Below are 18,737 nucleotides of genomic sequence, written 5' to 3'. Positions count from 1 at the left end.
ATTGTATGAGAAACAGAAAAAAGGGAAAATTTCACACTTTTATAGTTCTTTACAATGAAAGTGTGTTAAGAAATTTGTTCTAGTAGTCTATGATGACTTTTTCACCTTTTTTCAGCATCATTATATGCGAATATTGCCATTTTGTGCTTGTCCCACACCCAGACTTTTGATCTTCAATGATAAAAATTAATGGTAAAGAAACGCTTTTTCTAATGTTTTAACATATCTCTGCATAAAATATCAGTAAAATAATCAAAACATAATTGGGGTATTCAATGTCATACAACTGTTGTGATTTTTTTTAAACAAAATGTAGTTGTCCCACACTATTGCCGTAATTTCCACCACAACACTGTAATGTCCCTTAACAGTTTGTATGAAGGATTGTTTGGGTAGTTTCTATGGAGATAAACAGTGACATCAGAGCACATGTATAAATCATAACAGTTGCCCCAAGGCGCTTTATATTGTAAGGCAATGGTGTGGTGGAAATTACATTTACAAGGCCAATAGTGCCCGTAGTTAAAGAATCACCCTTTTACACTGTTCCTTGTTCTAAAATTATTTCTTTTTAGACTATTTTGGAAATAAAGAGAGATGAGTTTGACTCCCTCCTGAGCTGGAAGCAAACTGATTTAAAGAAAACTAAAGGTCTCCTCTGCTCGGTGGAACCGCAGGCTGATGGAGGGACAGTCTCTGAGACGGTGGCAGGTGGACATTAGTGCCACGTTGCAGCACAAAGGACTGCTCAAAGCTTAAAAAGAAGATATTTATGTCAAATTGGATGCAAAGTGTTACTTTCTTCAGCTGGCAACATACACAGTCTTTTTCTAGATGCTGTTTGCAACTTGTGTCTGAGAGTCTGATTTAAGCCTTAAAAGTGTTCTCGGCCAAATCCTTGTTTTGGAGAAGCCTCACTGCCTGTGCCTTTTTAAAAGAGGGTTTTATCCCTGTCCCTAATTTGTGCCTCCTCCACCAGTTTTCTCTCTCTCGTTCTCTTAAAAAAAACTGTAGTTTTGGGCTTTCAGAATACCAGCAGGGAACCACATCTGAACTATGACAACAGCCTTTGCAATTTATTACCTCTATTCTGCAAAATATTTCTTTCATTTTTCACTCACTTTGTCACTATAATCACTGGTTTTTCAGTGACCCCTGCAGGTGGGACACTGCCCCCGATCCCCTGCTGACTTGTTTTTGAGACCCCTGCTGCAGCGTTGTGTTTGCACGTGTCCGTGTGCACGCTTTGACTTCCACTGTACACGAAAACAAAAAAAAAAGCACAAACACGTGTTCCTGTCAAACTGAACTTTATCTGTACAAATCAACGGTGTCTGAGCAGAAGGACATCAGGGACAAACTACAAGATAAATGAGCACTGATATAACAAGTCAGTGTGAATAAACATGTAAATGAGAAAATAAAAAGATATACACTTTATAAATGTTTCCTCATTCATTGATTGACAGACAAACACAAAGAAAAACTGCTTTTTGATTGTCGTCAAAAGGTTACACAGCGTAACTGAAAAATAACTAGTTGTGAAGCACTGATGTGTTCAGTTGTCTGGCTGGCGTGCACGTGCACACGTCTGTACTTGCTTGTTGGGGTTGTGGGTAATGCCTGATTACGGCTCCACAGGGACTCACTGTTATCTATGTATGGAGGAGCAGGAAGACGTGCTCCGCTAATGTTCCCTCTGGTTAAAACGGCATGCTAATTCCATTCGGCCTCGTAGCATCCAAATGCAATAACGTGCCAGAGCTGTCTCAATGGAGTGAAAGGAAAAACCAACCCTGAAACACAGATGTTTTTTTTTTTTTTTTTTTTTTTTAAGTGGTCATACTGTGCAAAACGTTATTTAAAAAATCTTAACTGTTTGTGTTTGGCCTCTCAGCCTTTGAGATCGAGTTTTGTCTTAGCAGAGCTTACAGAATCCTGGGGGCGCTGGACAGACGTATTTGGCAATGCTGATACCTTTGCAGGAGAACAGAGGTCCAAGTCTTTAGGTTCCTGGTCCTTTCAGTCTTTACTGTACCGTTGTGAGACTTGATGCTAATCAGTGACCCCAAGTGACAGCTAGATGTTTTGGATACTGGGTATCTTCAGACCATCCTTGAATACTGCTGGAATGTCAAACGAATGTTTACTTAGGGAGACAGAGAGGAACATCAGTTGTATTGGGAGGGAATGTTGGCTATGACATGTTGGCCGTGTGGTGCATTTCTCTGGGTGCCTCAGTGCTGAGGACACCAGCGCGTGGAGAAGACCAAGGAGACGCCCACACTTCACATGGCTGCAATTGATAGATGGTTACTTTTCAGACATGGGGATGGATCTGTTGCTGATGGTTCTATACGGAGGCCACTGTTGGAGTTCTGAGTGACATGTTTTTCAAAGTACTACAATTCTATGTGCCACTTTTTAATGGGTATTGTTTAAAAGGTGTTTGATTACTGAGTGACTGTACATGGAGATTCTGACTGGTTAGTGTTAGCTTATGTGGTCACATTACAGATAGTTAGGCTCAATGATTAATCATATATGCTAACATTCAAAGTAGTGTTTCCATTAATATGTCTGTCAATACACAAATGCACCACATGAACAGCTGGTATTAACAGCAGTTTGTTTTTCTACAACTGGGCATCTGGTCTTTTTCAGAAAATCAGTTCTTGTATATGTGGAAACTCCAGACCAGAAGCAAAACTGAGTCCTGTAATGGTACATTTCAGACTCTATGACCTATGAATAAACTAGAGGTCTTGGTGAACATTCTATTTTACTGGCATTAGTAGTAAATGTCCACCGGGTGGCGATATTGCTCCATTTAAAGAACCCAGAGTACAGCCTGCTCAGACACTATGACCAACCTGTTGCTTATAGTAGTAGATATCTTGATTCCTAGTTGATCCTAATCACATCCGCTGAGTTGATTCACACTGTGACGCCACATGGAACATGGGAGGAAAAAAAAAAAAAATCAGACCAGAGGTCTCTATTTTCATTTTTAAATGTCGCTGGATTGTGTAATCATGTATAATTTGCAGTGGGGATCAGAGGATCCTGTCTTCTTGAAGCTGGATTATTTTGTTTGCTTGTTGCCTTTTTGTGTGTGTGGGGGGGGAGTCAGCTACCGAAAGCATGTCATGTTAGTTTTTGACTCCCCCCCCCCCCCCCCCTTTTCACAGACGTGTGTGTTACACATGGCGACTTTCAGACTTGCTTAGCCTCCAAAATGGGAACACAGTGATGTAGAAAAGGGGGTGTGGCCAGCAGCTCCTTTGTATTTAAAGCAACAGGCACAAACATTCCTCCCCCGAAAAGCTAACCCCTAAAAAAAAAAAAAAAAACCCAAAACAAACAACCTAAAACAAAAAAAACACAAAAGTTAAAAGGAATAATCAAACTTCAAACTGCTCTGCTGACGGGGGTCACCTGAAAAGGCGTTCTCCTCAAGAACGTCCAGAAGTCGACACGGAGAACAAATGATAAATAAGTCGGGTTGGTTGGCTGAGTTGGATCCATTCAGGGTCACTGAGTAACTCTTATTTTCTCCTAACTTGGATTATCTGACTAAGCCTCTACGTGATTGTGCAGAACTGCTGATATTGGGTTTAAACCCACCACAGCCAGCTGATCGAGCACAACCAACGCATTTGTGAAGGGGCTTTCCTTCACGCACGGCTACACCTGCAATCTGCACCTGCTTCAGACTTTTTCCAAAATCCCCGTGGTGCTTTCTGTGTTGCCGTGGTGCAAACTTGAGAAGCTTGACAGTTGAGTTCCAGCAGCCGTCAGCTCGGCGTCGTCATTCTCGTCCCGCATGACAAGTTTAGGATGTGAACCTGTTCAAGGTGGTCAATAAAATAAGTGTCGTGTGAGTATCAGAAGTGACAACTTGAGGAGAAATCGTACACTTTTGGAGCTTTGGGGGTGCATGCTCTAGATGGCCTGCTCTCTCTGCGTGTCTGCTCCGGGAATGTGTCGCTCCGGTTCTGAAGCCAGCGCCGCCTCGCGCAAAACTACCATGTGATCTTCAGCTGCATGGAGCGACTGGTCGATCCAGTCCAAGCTGCCCGACATGTGGCAGGCATTCCTGGTAACGAGCACGAGGTGGCTGACTGAAAGGAGGAGAGCGGTGGCCCTGTAGAGGAACAACACCACAGACTCATGTTTGTGTCGGTAACAAATAAGAACAGTGACGTGCCAAAGATGAACCTGTTAAGAAACTAACAATATGTTATTAAGCAGTAGTTTTGTTTAGTCACATATCTGTGCTAATAGATTGTGTGTGTGTGTGAAGATATTCTCAAAATCAGATCTGGTGTTAAGGCTGTTTTACCCCTTTAAAACAGGAGCATCCCGCAACTGTGCCTGGTGGTACTCCATGTTTAATCGTCAGTATTTCACAACAAAATGTCAACATATGAATATTCTGGGGAAATTTACCTCCTCTGGAACAAAATAAAAATCCAAAAATCTTTTTGTTTAAACGTGCATATGCAAAGCATGACATGGCAGACACCCCCCCCCCCCCCAAAAAAAAAACAGCTGAGCAGACGGGAAAATGACACAGCTGAACAGAAAAGGCTTTTCTTTTTTAATATGCCCTTTGTTTTTATGCTATTGCTGTTTGGGCACAAAGAAACATTTATTTGGTGCAAAAACAAGGGAAACTGCGGTGCCAAATACCAAATTTTGTTTTACACTTTACGCAAGTGGTTAATGCGCTTGGTTTCAGTTCGGAAGGTTCTGGGTTCAAATCCCACCCCTGCCACATTTCTCCATGTAATGTGGAGTTGCGTCAGGAAGGGCATCCGGCGTAAAACCTGTGCCAAATCAACATGCAGATCCACCTTGGATTTGCTGTGGCGACCCCGAGTGCAAACAAGGGAGCAGCCAAAGGGACTTACTATAAGTCGCATTTTTATTACTAGTTTGGTTGGCCTGCGATTTAAACTCCAGTGCGACTTAGACTCAGACTCACGTTTATTGTCACTCAACCCTTACAGGCAAAACGAAATGCAGTTTCTCCAGGTCTTGGCGTAGTTAACTGGGACAGTTTTTTTTTTTTTTTTTAAACCTAACCTATTGTATAAACTTTTGCAATGTATATACGCCCCCCCCCGCCCCCCCCCACACACATACACAAAAGTTGTTGTTAAAAATGATGACTATTTATATCAAACTTCCCCAAGACACAAAGCACTAAACTAATAACAAAAGAATAAATGCCAATAATAAAAGTAATTACAAGGCACAAAAATCCCAAATTAAAAAGATGAAAACACACAGAAAAAAAAACATGTATACATGTTTTTCTTCTTCAAGAGGCATTTTTAAAAGGGTGCGAATTACAATTAGAAAAAATACAGTTTTTCTGTGTTTTAAGGTTTGAGTCTTTCTGTTGTACATTTCATTATCTTTTACAGGTAAGTACTCTATAACTGTTTTTGAAAGGTGCTCTATAAGGTGTCACTCTATATTGGAGTGTATGGGGTGTATGGTAGAGGTAGTAACTCTGTTGGGGGGACATGTCGTGCTCTTCGGAGTAGTTCGCCCATCTTGGTCCTCACCATGCACTCAGCTCTCCCCTGTGGCTCCTAGCAGCTGTTAGCATGCAACAGCGGCCACACCCCGGGCAACGGCTTCGACTGGCCGGCTGAACCAGGCGGAGGGTAGCTGACGGGTCTAAAACCCTCAGTGAATTCGGGCTCGTCTACCCTTGCATGCGCAGACTGGATCCGGCGGACTGCGCGGAGGAAACCAACTGATTGGTTCAACGGGCAGAAAGGCGGACCCAGCAAAGCGCTTTGGAGCGCGAACAGGGCACAGTGAGACACTAAGGACACTGTTGGCCATCCACTGCATCCAGAGCCATCTCCAGCCGTCCTGACTGTCTTGCCACTGGACACAGATGGGCCGGGATAAGAGAGTGAGGCTGACGACTGTGCGCAACTCTCCCTCACTTAAATCCAAGTCAAGCGCAAGTCATGACTCCACTCTCCACACACCCACCACCATAATAATAATAATAATAATAAAAAAAAATAAAAAAAAACACAAGTCCTGTGGTGATGGGCGAGTGGCGAAGCAGCAGGTGCGGATACACTGGGAGCTGTAGTCACAAACCTGCACACAGGCGGCCCAGGGCATAGGGTCGCTCTCTACTGGGCTGAAGTAGTGGAGTTCGGCAGCCCCCTGGGCGACTGAGCAGCCCTGTTTAGGATCGCTCTGCTCACCTCCACGGAGGAAGGGGCTAGAAAAGGTGCCTCAAACATAGCTTGCTTCAAACTCACCCCGGTAAGCATACCGCGGCTTGCGGGGATCCCACTCAGCGGTCGTAACTCGGCAAAAAAGAAAGTGAAGGTATTAAATCTTGGCACATGGAATGTGCGAACCCTGCTGGATAACATCAAAGCAGACAGGCCAGAAAGAACGGCGCTAGTGGCCAGGGAACTAGCTCGCTACAACGTGGACATAGCGGCACTCAGCGAAACACGCCTTGCGGACAAGGGCCAGCTCACAGAGCAAGGTGGCGGATACACATTCTTCTGGAGTGGTCGCAGCAGCGCTGAACAGCGAGAAGCAGGAGTTGACTTTGCCATCAAGTCCCATCTCGCAAGGAAACTTGCCAAGCTTCCAGAGGGCATCAATGAACGACTGATGATTTTTCAGCTCCTGCTGGGGGGGAAGAAGAATGCGACTCTGATTAGCGCATATGCCCCCACCATGACAAACCCTGAAGACATCAAGGACAAGTTCTACGAAGAACTCGACACCCTTATTGCAGCAGTCCCAAGGTGAAAGAGACCGTCATCAGAGATCTATTGTTTGCTGATGATTGCGCGCTCAACGCAGCTACAGAACAGAAGATGCAGCATGAAATGGACTGCTTCTCGAGAGCATGCGACAACTTCGGTCTCACCATCGGCACCAAAAAGACCGAAGTTATGTACCAACCAGCACCCGGAAAACTATACCAAGAACCCCACATCACAGTGACAGGACAGAATCTGCGGGCGGTCGACAACTTTACATACCTGGGTAGCACCCTTTCTCGCGCAGTCAACATTGATGCAGAAATCAACAACAGGGTTGCAAAAGCCAGCGCCTCATTTGGAAGGCTCCGTGAGAATGTCTGGGAAAGGAGAGGACTTAGCATTACCTCCAAGCTGAAGGTCTACCGTGCAGTGGTTCTAACCACCCTGCTGTATGCCAGTGAGACCTGGACTGTCTACAGCAGACATGCCAAGCAGCTCAACCACTTCCATATGAGCTGCCTCCGTCGCCTCCTCCACATCAGGTGGCAGGACAAAGTCCCGGACACGGAGGTCCTTGAGCGACCCGGCCTCCCCAGCATCTACACCCTCCTGCAGAAGATGCAAGTCAGATGGACTGGCCACGTAATCAGAATGCCTGACACTCGACTGCCAAAGCAGCTCCTGCATGGAGAACTGTGCCAGGGCAAGCGCTCTGTCGGGGGGTAGAAGAAACGCTACAAAGACTGTCTCAAAGCGTCCCTGAAAAACCTGGGCTTTGAGCTCACCTCTTGGGAAACGCTTGCCCACAACCGCCCTCAGTGGCACAGCAAGACCACCAGTGGCGCCCGCGCAGCAGAGGCCAGACAGATCGTGGACGCCAAAACAAAACAAGCCGCACGCAAGGCCCGAGCTACCTCTACCTCCACCGCAGCACCTACCCATGTGTGTCCCGCATGTGGGCGCACTTTTCAAGCCCGGATTGGTCTCATCAGCCACCTCCGGACGCACCGTCACTGATTACCCACCTAGTGGAGCCATGGTCATCTTCGACCCCGAAGGACGAACAACAACAAAACATAAGTTATTCTTATCATCATTATTATTGGCTTGTGTTTGTGAAATATTTTTGAAAAAATGTCTTTTTTTTTTTTTTTTAAGGGTTGCTCATCCACACTTTCCCCTTGGCCAAGGGTAGGGAAGTGTGGGATGAGCTGGTCTGCTATTACCGCGACTTGGACCCAGATAAGTGTTAGAAAACAAATGAATGTATAACTTGAAATGATACCCCTGTTAACCTGAATTATTTGTGTTTTTGTCATTTAAAAAAAAAAAATTGAAGTTAAGAATAGCTAAACTTATCTGAAATTTTAAACAGTTTTCTGTCAATTGTAATAAATGTAATAACTCCTTTATAGTACTAAAGTTTTATTTTTAGGTCATTTCAAAAACACTGAAGTTTATCCCGTTTTGATGATCGTGTCATTGAGTTGTGACATGCGTTATCGCTGTTTCTATGTTATAACTGAATGGCAAATAACATGCAGTATCGGTCACGGTGGTCGCACTGAACGGCTTCCTGCAGACACTGTTCTTAAAAACGCAGTGTCTTCGCTGTTAAGCAACAATGAAGCAGGTGGGCTTACCTGGCATCCAGCAGGATTGGGTCCAGAGGAGGATACATGGATCTGACCACGTCGTCCACCCTGCCGGACGGGACAGTCGGTGTTAGTCGGCCGTTTGGTGAAGCGGTGACGGGTGTGGGGGGGGTGGGGGGGAGGGTGTACTCTCACCTTGGGCTGATGCGTTTGGCCACAGTGATGATATCGTTCAGACTGGCTGGTGCTTTGACCTTTGTCCCTGAGCCCATTGTCATGGCAACTAATTTTTCAGTCAGAGTGTGGCAGATCTGCAGGCAGACGTACGTTAACGTCAGTTGCTGAATCAAAAAAAGAAAAGATGAGCAAGAATGTGCCGGAATTACCTTCAGGATAGAGATACAGTGAGAGACCAACCCGCTGAGGGAGAGAAACAAACTCAATTAATTCTGGTTTGTAACAATGATTAAGTACTAGTACTGTACTAGGTCGGTGTAAAATTCTAACATTTGTCTCCTGTCAAAATTAAAGCGGAGCTGGAATGAATAAGTGAGATTAAAGCTTTGATCTACGGTGGGGACGTACGAGGCATCTTCGATCCAGTCCTCGTTCTCCAGGATGGCCTCGATGTGGGGGTTGGTGATGACCACGTCGTCCAGCTCCAGCTCCGACGGCTCGCTCTGTGTTTCCATGGCACCGATCAGATCCACGGTGGGTCTGACAAAAGGGAAAAAAAAAAAAAATTCAACAGATTTCCAGTCCCCTAAGTGAGATGTGCGGCATTTTAAGAGTCAAAATGTGAGAGAATTTCACATTGACAACTAGAGTTGAATTTAACACCAATTTAAATTAAGTGTGTGTGTTGGGGGGGGGGGGGGTAATTAAATTAGATTGAAATGATTAAAAGTAGTTAAAGTGAAATGTGGCAAAAAACAAAGGAAAACATCACTACTGTCACGAGTCAATACAATATACATTCTACACAGGAAGTCACTATTTTTTCAGTTAGAGCTGTTGGAATTATTTATTTAAATATGTATATTCATCCACTCAGTCCTGTGTGTCACCACAGTATACACACACTATAAGTATAAAGCCTCTGTCCTACAGTATTGTCCAGCAACCATACTTACCTATGGTGTAAGTATTAAGTGTTTACATTGTATTATTGAGTTAGAGGACTATAAAAAAAACACTGTCTGAGGATAGGAAAGTGTGGGGTGAGTTGCTTGATCTTCTGCAACTGTGACTCAGACACGGATAAATGTTAGAAAATGAATGAAGGAAAAAGCAAATACACAACTTCAATGGTACTAAACTACCCTTAAGTCTGTTTTCCAGAGGGTACCTACAGTGTAATGTCTAATATAACATCGACTTACTGTGAGCATAATAAAAGACAGTTCAACTTCAGTAATATCAAAATATGTAATAAACAATGCTAAAATATATTTATCATCTATTCACCAAGGAGTACCTATGGTGCAAATATAAAGTGTCTACCTTGTACTGTTAGTTATTGCATGTAAATGAAAAAAATTAATTCAACTACATTTTAACTTGAATATACAACGAATCGGCTCATATTTTCACCAGGGAGTATCTATGATGCAAGTATCAAGTGTCTACCATGTGTTGTTGTGTTTTACATAAATTTGCCTTCATTAATGTTCAAACATCTGCAACCTTAAAATTGAATCGGTTTGTCTAACGCTGAGGGGGTACCTATGGTACAAGTATGAAACACCTATCATGGAACTCACAATAATCAATATGCAAATATACTCACTTAACAAACTCATCTACTTTCCAAGTGATACCTGTGGTATAAGTATCAAGTGTCTACCATGTATTGCAGTTCTGAGTTAATGTGTTCACAAGAACAACCAATTAAACTTCATTCATACACAAACGCGCACACACACAACAAGCAATCCTCGGATATCTATGGTTTAAGTATCACGTGTCCACTCTGTGCTGCTACTAATACAGACATCTGGAGACTTTGTACTGATTCACTGACTTGGAGTCGAAGTGATGCAGCAGGTCGTGCGGGCGGCAGTAACGATGTCGGCACACCACCACCAGGGCAACAAAGGAAGCCAGGAAGATGGTGGCCAGCACCCCGATGGCCACAATCACCACGGTCTCCATGGCAGCGCTGCCACCCACAGTGGCTTCTGCAAGTAAGACGTTGAGGAGAAAGCGTCCAATCAGGGCTGGTTGATTATGGAGGAGCGCTCATCTGTCAGAGAGAGAATAACAGTGCGAGTCTGATTGTGTGTAAAATCAAACATCAGGGAACGCTGCGGAGGCTGAGCGGAGCTGAACGCTCGCGCTCATCTCTGACGGAACAGAAAAAGCTGCAGTGTCGAGACAGTTTGTCTCCAAGAAACACAAACCGAGACAATCACTTCAACTTTGAGATAAAAACTGTTTATGCTGCAGGAATACGACAGCAGCAGAAGAAGTTTAAACCAAGGAGAAAATGATCTCATGAACTTTGACCTCTTACCATCCGTGTGCTTTCAGTCCATGCTAATGTACGTTGATATTTTCCCACCGTTAGCTTGTGTCTGAAGCTGTAAAGTTGATTATTTGACCTCTGCCCAGTTAGTCGTTCATTAACTTGTCCTGCCCCGCCCGAGCGTCTGTGTGGGGCGGCAGGAGAAATCTAATTCAAAGTAGGTCTACACATCACTACAACTTAACGCAAACTGCAACACCTACGACTATTTTACCTTTTTAACATATTACTCAAACAGCTGTTGCCATAATTAAAAAATAAACAGAAAAATAATCGAGCACCACACTCAGGTTAAACACTTCCAGCCCTCTTAAATGAGGCAAACACAGAAATGATAAAGCCTGCAGTTCCTCGAATGGCCACTAGAGGCATGCTCTAATGCCTGTCCACACGGGTGTCGGACTGGGGGGGTAAAGGGTACCCAGGGCCCAGAGCATGGGGGGAGCACAAAAAACTGGCATTAAATACATTTTTGTGTTGCATATTATTAATATCCATACAACTCATGTTGTGCGATAAAATAATATAATTAGAATGTATAAATGTTGCAAAACATAATTCTGCTCTAACAATAATATTGAAAGATTGTACAATGGTTTAGTCCAGGCGCACAGGCAGCACTCTGTCCCACACACACACATCACAAACGGGATCTGACAGAAAGAGGTGTTTAGTAGAGCTGAAACAACTAATCGATTTAATCGATTATTAAAGGGTGATTCTTTAACTACGGGCACTATTGGCCTTGTAAATGTAATTTCCACCACACCATTGCCTTACATTATAAAGCGCCTTGGGGCAACTGTTTGTTGTGATTTGGCGCTATATACATGTGCTCTGATGTCACTGTTTATCTCCATAGAAACTACCCAAACAATCTTTCATACAAACTGTTTAAAGGGACATTACAGTGTTGTGGTGGAAATTACGGCAATAGTGTGGGACAACTACATTTTGTTTAAAAAAAATCACAGTTGTATGACATTGAATACCCCAATTATGTTTTGATTATTTTACTGATATTTTATTCAAAGATATTTTAAAACATTAGAAAAAACATTTCTTTACCATTCATTTTTGTCATTGAAGATCAAAAGTCTGGGTCTGGGACAAGCACAAAACGGCAATATTTGCATATAATGATGCTGAAAAAAGGTGAAAAAGTCATCATAGACTACTCGAACAAATTTCTTAACACACTTTCATTGTAAAGATAACTAGAAAAGTGTGAAATTTCCCCTTTTTTCTGTTTTTCATACAATATGATCAAAGGACATAAGTGCCCGTAGTTTAAGAATCACCCTAAAATAGTTGTCAACTAATTTAGTCATGGATTAGTTGTTAAATAACCTTGTTTTACTGAAAATGATTTGTTTCTTCCGTATAAATCAACCATTTCTGCAGCGCGGCTTTGCTTTGAACCTTGAACCAATCGACAAAGCAGCAGATCGAAGCGAATCACTGCTTCGATCTGCTGCTTTGGTGATTCATTGTTTTATTTCGCTTTATCTTTTCCCCCGCTAAAACCCCAAAGAGCATATGTCTGTGAGTAATATTTACCTTTTTATGTTCATCTGACCTGTTATGGTCTTCTGAAACAGTTGATAGATGTATTTTATAACTTAAAAACGGGACCAATGCTAACTTGTTAGCATGTCTATGGTGTTTTCAGTGTTAAAGTTAGCATTAAGCTGTTGCAGCAGTCACCACATTTGTGTGCTTTTGTTTTCTGTATAATTCATGGCTCAGCATTTGTTGTCATAAGAGTCAAATGTATTACAAATTGTAATATCTTTTTTATTTTTTTATTTATATATTAGTAATAATAGCAACAACAATAATAGTAATAACAGTGGTGGGCACAGATAACCAAAAAATTAACTTCGATAACAGATAATCAGATAACTAAAAAGTTATCTTTGATAAAGATAAACCACCCAAAAATGTATCGGAAGTTACAGATAACCAATAAATTCCAGTATTGCCTCTGGTACATTTGCAACTACTAATAAACTGAATTTGAGTTTTAACACCACAGTCGCTTTTGGAAGAATCAAAAGCGACAAAAGACCCAAACAATGAGCCAGTACTTCTATGTTTGAACATGCTGTCCCTGCTGGAAACTACACAGCTGCACCCTGAGAGTAGCCACAAAGCCAACTCTCTACCAATCACAATGCTCCAGTCAGGCGGAGGTCTTGAAAAATAAAGGCAGGCTGACTTATGGTTTTGTGTGAATACTGATAGAATAACTCCATTAATGTCAATTCTGTCATTTGTACAAAGTTAAAATGTAACATATATCTTTTAATGTTGAATAATGCACTAATTCTGAGGTTTTGTAACAAACACAGACAGATCGCAAAGGATTCTGGGTAAAAGTGCCTCTGCTAAACACTGATTGGTTCAGTCATTCATTATGTAAACCAACACATTAATGTGACGTGTGTCGTGTGTTGGTGTTTACAGATAAATGTGCTTTTGTAAAATATTCCTTTTTTTTTTTTTGTTGTAAAAACAGGCATTTTTACAGAGCCCTAGAAGTGTCATCGCAAAATGTTTTGCATGTGGAGAGAATGTGCACTCATTTTATTAGTGCCGTGTGTACGTTTTATTATATTGTAAAATGTGCACTCAATATTATCTTGACACATAAATGTTGGCTTTACACTGTGCGGGTTTTGGCCCTTTTTCAGATGATTTTTCATTCGTGCGAGAATTTTTTTTGGACCGAGTTTCAGGTTAATCGCACATCCTGCATCGTGTAGTGTACATGGAGTAACAAGCTGCATTTAACATTTCACGACCACCTCCTGATCGCTGATCGTATGGTCGAATGAAAATCAAACCTGTTTGATATTCTGGTCGGCCAAGTGTATCCTGCTGCTGAAGAGCTACAAACGTCCAAACGCTCACACTGTGCATGTGCAAACACCGCAGAGCTGTCTTGTAATGTTTGTTTTTTTTTTTTTAAACTTAATTTTGTTTTTGTTGTCGTTTTAAAAAACATGACACTGTTTCAAGAAATATTTATGTACACACAAAACCACTGACAACTGAAAATGCTGTAGTATTTATGCCAGGCCTGTATGTGGCGCTGTAATGCTCCCACGCAAAAATGGAGAAGATGACGTAAAGGTCCATGTAGCCCCAATAAACTCAGTAGCTTCTGTCACACAAATACAAGCCTGCAGTCTTGTCATTTTTGGTAGTACATGATGTCATCATTTCACAAAAGTTGCATTTTTTTGGACGCCCAAAAACACAAAGGCGCCGTTTTGAAATTTATCCACTCTGGGACCCATTTTCAGGATCCACGTGGATGAAACGCCAATATGACACAAAACATTTGTGGAAATGCCTAAACTCATCTCTGTGTGGACGGGCTCTAAAAGTGAGTGACTCCTCGTAGACCCTGATGTTAAAATCCCGAACTTTAGAGCAGGAATGATCATGTTTACAGCCTGGTACAAAAAGGTGTTGTTGTCTAAATAGCTAACTTGACTGCGCCATGACAATGCTACAGGATAGGATGGGGGTGGGAGTGCAATTCATCACTTCAAGATATTTTAGGTCATAAAATTATGAATAATTAGGGGTGGGGTCACTTTGAGTGACAGCTGCGTATGCCGGTGAGTCACGTCCAGGGTCCGGCTACCAGAGACCGCTAGCAATAGCTGATAGGTGTTATAGACTCAACATGTCTGTCCTTTATGATCATTGTTACAAATATCTAATTTAACTTATTATTCAGTTAAATGTACTAACAAACCATCTAAGAAGTTTGTGCTCCAGTATTTCCATTAAGTGAAATTTTGTGTTATTTAATTGTTCAAGGTATGCCCCGCCTCTCGTCCAAAGACAGAGTAAGCAGGTACAGACAATGAATGACTGAATATTTGTTAGTTGGTTCGGCCACAACAGATCTGAAGTCCTCCGAATTCCGACACACCACGTGTCCACACTGTGAGTGAAGCCTTCAGCCAATCAGAACAAAGCTGTGTTGTCACAGGGGCGGTTCTCAGGCAGCACAGTCAGTGAAAAGCACCTGTAGCGGCTAGCAGTTAGCGTGTGACACGTGTGGTTTTACAGACACATGGCATGGTGACACTGTGCGGCACCAACCAACGTGCAGTACCTTCACTCCACAATGCACAGTGTCTAGCGAGTGCCACGCAGCACCGCACAGCGTCTAGCGAAGTTAAACGCACACGATGCTGCAAATCAGCCTTCTGATAAATTGACGCAGCAGCCTTGTAGTTTGTTCAACGTTCCTGATAAGTCATGGTGTTGTACGCAGAATCTTTTGTAACGCAATCTGAAAACTGTGGCTCTGTTGCCTCCTGGTGGCCTGGAGACAACTCCACTGCAAATGGTGGCAAATGATCTAATTACGTGCGATATTTACAAAGCAGAAACACACTTTTGTACGCAGTTAATTATACAAGTGTGATTAGCAAAGGCTGAACTGGAGAGTTTCAACACAGGATCATTCTTGCACTGTGAGATTCAGCGCAGGAATGCTGTAATTCTTTAATCAGATTAATACCTCTCACACTGGCAGTATCACTCAGCACTTTCTCCCATCCCTCTCCCACCTGATTATTTTTCATTTCACCAGCTCAACATTACATTTGTGAAACAATACTGCTAAATCAAAAAAGGGATAGAAGTGTGTCGTTGACGTATAGTGATACGTCTAAACTGATCCAAACAGTTCAATTGCAAGCAAATGTTGTACGTAGTGTACGTAGTGCACGTAGTGGTTCGTCTGCACTCTCGTACCCTGTGCACCAAAATCCCAGGAGCCACCGCTCATACAGTCTGAATTATAGCGTTAAATTAACTGCAGAATTTGATGCATTTCTATGGGCTCAGCCTGAAGCTTTATCATGGTAATGGACAAAAACAACAAAAATTCACCCACGACTCAGATCTCATTAACGACTGAGGCAAGAGAGCAGACCCCTGATGACTGCAAAATTCCTGCTTTGACCTTTGGCCTTGATGAAATGACCCCTCAGTAACAGCTCAGATGAACACATAAACTTAACAGAGTGTAAAGAAAATACATTTTTAAATTAAATGGCGACATAATGCCTGATGTTAACTGTTTTTTGTCAGTTGGGAATAATCAATACCAAACTCTTGACTGAAACAAACAGTCCAGAAGTCTGGTATGCGTCTGGGGGGGGTCCATTCATCTCCATGATGGAGACTTACCGCTGCCCGTCTACTGCGGAAGACAGCGAAGCCTGAGATGGCGATACATAAAAAAAAAAAAAAAATCCATTTCCATGTGGAACACTAACTTATCTCAGCGATGAGTCTGACTCTCAGTGGGTTGAAATGATGTCAAAAACACTGATTTGTTTCTTCTCGTCACTGATTTCAGCAGGACACTCGACTCCACTTTTTTCATGGGAAGTCCAGCTGCAGTTACTGAAGTTTCTCTTGTTTGCCATAAATTTATTTTTAACATTTAACAACATATTCATTCACAGGTACAACACAAAATGTGTTGCACATCTCTCTGGTGAACTAGCAGAGGTGGAAGTGGAATTTCTTTATTATTAGTGAAACCAACCAGGGCTGGTTTAAAAAAAAAAAATAAAAATTTCTAAAAAGTCAAGATTTTTTTTTTTTTTTTTTATAAATTTAGACTTAAATTTGCAATAGACACTTATTGATTTAAATATGGTACTGATTTCATATTTTGGTGATGTTTTAAGTACTGATTTCTTAAAAAAAAAAAAGATTTTCTTTTTAACAGAAATTGAAATCATACCAGCCCTGAAACCAACTAACCTACAGCTTTTTTTTTTCATTTTTGAACTATTAACAAAGACAAATCTTCAGAAATAATTTACAGTACAAATACCACCAGTGGGTAAATATTCTGGAGCAAACCATAATACATTAGACAATAATCAAAAAATGCAAGAACACTTCATTGGCCGTACTTGCTGGGTTTCCATTCCAGATTTATGCAAAGGTTTGGTGATATTTTCAGAATATTGAGAAAGCAGAATCAGGAAATGACAGCATTTCCATTAACTGATGGAATGCAACTGGTTCTGTGTTTTCGAGATAACTACCATTCTAGCGAGGCTCTTGTAGGAATTGTAAATCCAATAGATGGTGACAGAATGACAAATTAGATTAAATATTTTTACCTTTTAAAAAACAGCATTGCTTTTATACTATTTAACAATTTCTGTCTCTTATCCGTCCACACGCATACTGCTTGAAGCAATCGCATATTTTAGAATGTCGTATGATGCTTTCTATACATCATGTGATCTGTAATAACAAAAAAAGTGCTTCTACCCGTTTTTGGAATTACCCGAATAACCACTTTTTTTTTGCAGTATTTGAGATTTTTGTAAAAATATACGTGTTTCAATTCAGGATATTTTCAATTCTCTACTTTAATTTGCACAGTTTAGATTATGATGAAAACCTGCCAGCGGTGCAATTTTAAAAGACGGTTTAAATTAATCTGTAAACATATTTCAGGTGCTGCACCAACCAATAGATTTACTTTTCAGTAATTGCAGAAAGAAGTTTCTCAAAAGTGAATTGAGTCCTCAGAGGCCTGATTGTTAATATTTGAATATAATACAATGGCTGCAAAAGAAAAGTGAACTTGTCCTTTAAATTTAGCTTCAGATTTTTTTTTTTTTATACCTGCAAATAAACTTCTACACTGAACCAAACCCACTCAAAAACGTCTAAATAATATTATTTTATTTCCGATTACTGGTCAGTACTGTTTTCCATCTTATTTATTTATTAGATTTGTATTTTTATTTACACACAAAAAAATGATGTCTACTTCAAAACTATTTAGCAGAAAACAGACAAAACATAAAAACTCATTAAGCGTTCACGTGCAAATGAACAGAAGTTCTTTGTAGTTTTTTGTTTTTTTTTTCCCTCTCACGGATTGAAGATATGAACACTAAAGTTCGTCAGACTCCACCGGGGCTCGTTAACGGCTATAAACCTGTCAAACAAACTGTCTGTCGGAGGTTCTGGTTACTCACCGAAACATTTTCTTCTTTTATTCAGAGACGCAGCACTTTGCAGCAGTTTGTCTGCAGCCGTCGGGAGCGCGGAGACGTCACCGACATCTCCGAAGGCTGTGGCGGGAGCGCGCTGACGTCACTGACTGGCTGCTGTGCTGCGCGCGCGCGGGAGAAACAGAACTGGGCCCCCCTTCCAGGGAGGCTGGAGGTCAAAGTTCCTTCAGGGTTTGAGATGTTTATGTTGGTGTCTTCTGTGTTGCCAGATTCAACTCGTCTTTTTTTACTTTCTACGGTCTGACACCACGACCAGAGATTATTATATCATTTTCACAAGTTCATGGGGATGTGATGGTTTAGTGGTTTTCAAACCAGAGGATCCTCAGTTCAAACCCCAGTCCCTTGGGCAAGGTCCTTAATCCCAAAGTTGCTCCCGGTGTGCAGTGCATGGCAGCAGCACCCTGAAATCAGAGTGAGTCTGTGTGAATGGGTGTATGTAAGGCATCATTGTAAAGCGCTTTGATCTTCTGATATAGATGGAAAAGTGCTATATGAGAAACGGGCAGCAGGGACCCTGGTCCAGATGTGCTGATGTCTGAGTGATGTTGTCAGTCACGGTGATGCGTTGTTAGATGTGTGCGCACGTTGCACAACTTTTAACTTTTTCCAACACAAGAGCATTTGCACACTAACAGACCCTCAGCTCAGTGGGATTATTAGAGATTTCAGTAAGTAGAGAATATTGTGATGTAGGTTTTACACATGAACTGCGTAGGAGCTAAATATCACTGCAGGATATTTGTTCAGCAAGTCACAAACA

General features: G+C 41.8%; 2 protein-coding genes across 2 annotated transcripts in view; one reads left to right on the top strand and one right to left on the bottom strand.

Moving 5' to 3' along the window:
• Positions 1-1,239, top strand: part of svilc (supervillin c) — a 44,264-nt gene extending 43,025 nt beyond the window's left edge. The window contains exon 32 of the mRNA XM_034190225.1: positions 576-1,239. Coding sequence (XP_034046116.1) covers positions 576-722 — 147 coding nt within the window. The 3' untranslated portion in view covers positions 723-1,239. The remainder of the gene's footprint in view (positions 1-575) is intronic.
• Positions 1,240-3,735: 2,496 nt separating this feature from the next.
• On the bottom strand, positions 3,736-18,030 carry tmem98 (transmembrane protein 98). Its single transcript, XM_034190234.1, has 7 exons — positions 17,939-18,030; positions 10,386-10,607; positions 8,948-9,079; positions 8,749-8,782; positions 8,558-8,673; positions 8,411-8,470; positions 3,736-4,147 (listed from the first exon to the last, which is right to left on the bottom strand). The coding sequence occupies exons 2-7, from the start codon at positions 10,514-10,516 to the stop codon at positions 3,946-3,948; spliced, it is 675 nt and encodes a 224-aa protein (XP_034046125.1). The 5' UTR covers positions 10,517-10,607; positions 17,939-18,030; the 3' UTR covers positions 3,736-3,945.
• Between the last annotated feature and the right edge of the window lie 707 nt (positions 18,031-18,737).

This window comes from Thalassophryne amazonica, chromosome 16 (genome assembly GCF_902500255.1).
Source record: "Thalassophryne amazonica chromosome 16, fThaAma1.1, whole genome shotgun sequence".
Taxonomy (NCBI): domain Eukaryota; kingdom Metazoa; phylum Chordata; class Actinopteri; order Batrachoidiformes; family Batrachoididae; genus Thalassophryne; species Thalassophryne amazonica.
Note: the sequence above shows the minus strand (reverse complement) of the source record. Positions and strands in the feature narration are given on the sequence as shown.

Bases quoted from the DNA above. Each gene is read 5' to 3' on its own strand.
- tmem98 (XM_034190234.1), bottom strand. From the start codon at position 10,516: ATGGAGACCGTGGTGATTGTGGCCATCGGGGTGCTGGCCACCATCTTC. The intron at 9,080-10,385 runs GTCAGTGAATCA...CCCTTTTGTCAG, and splicing joins CTGCATCACTTCGACTCCAA to ACCCACCGTGGATCTGATCG. The intron at 8,674-8,748 runs GTAATTCCGGCA...GTCTGCCTGCAG, and splicing joins ACTGTATCTCTATCCTGAAG to ATCTGCCACACTCTGACTGA.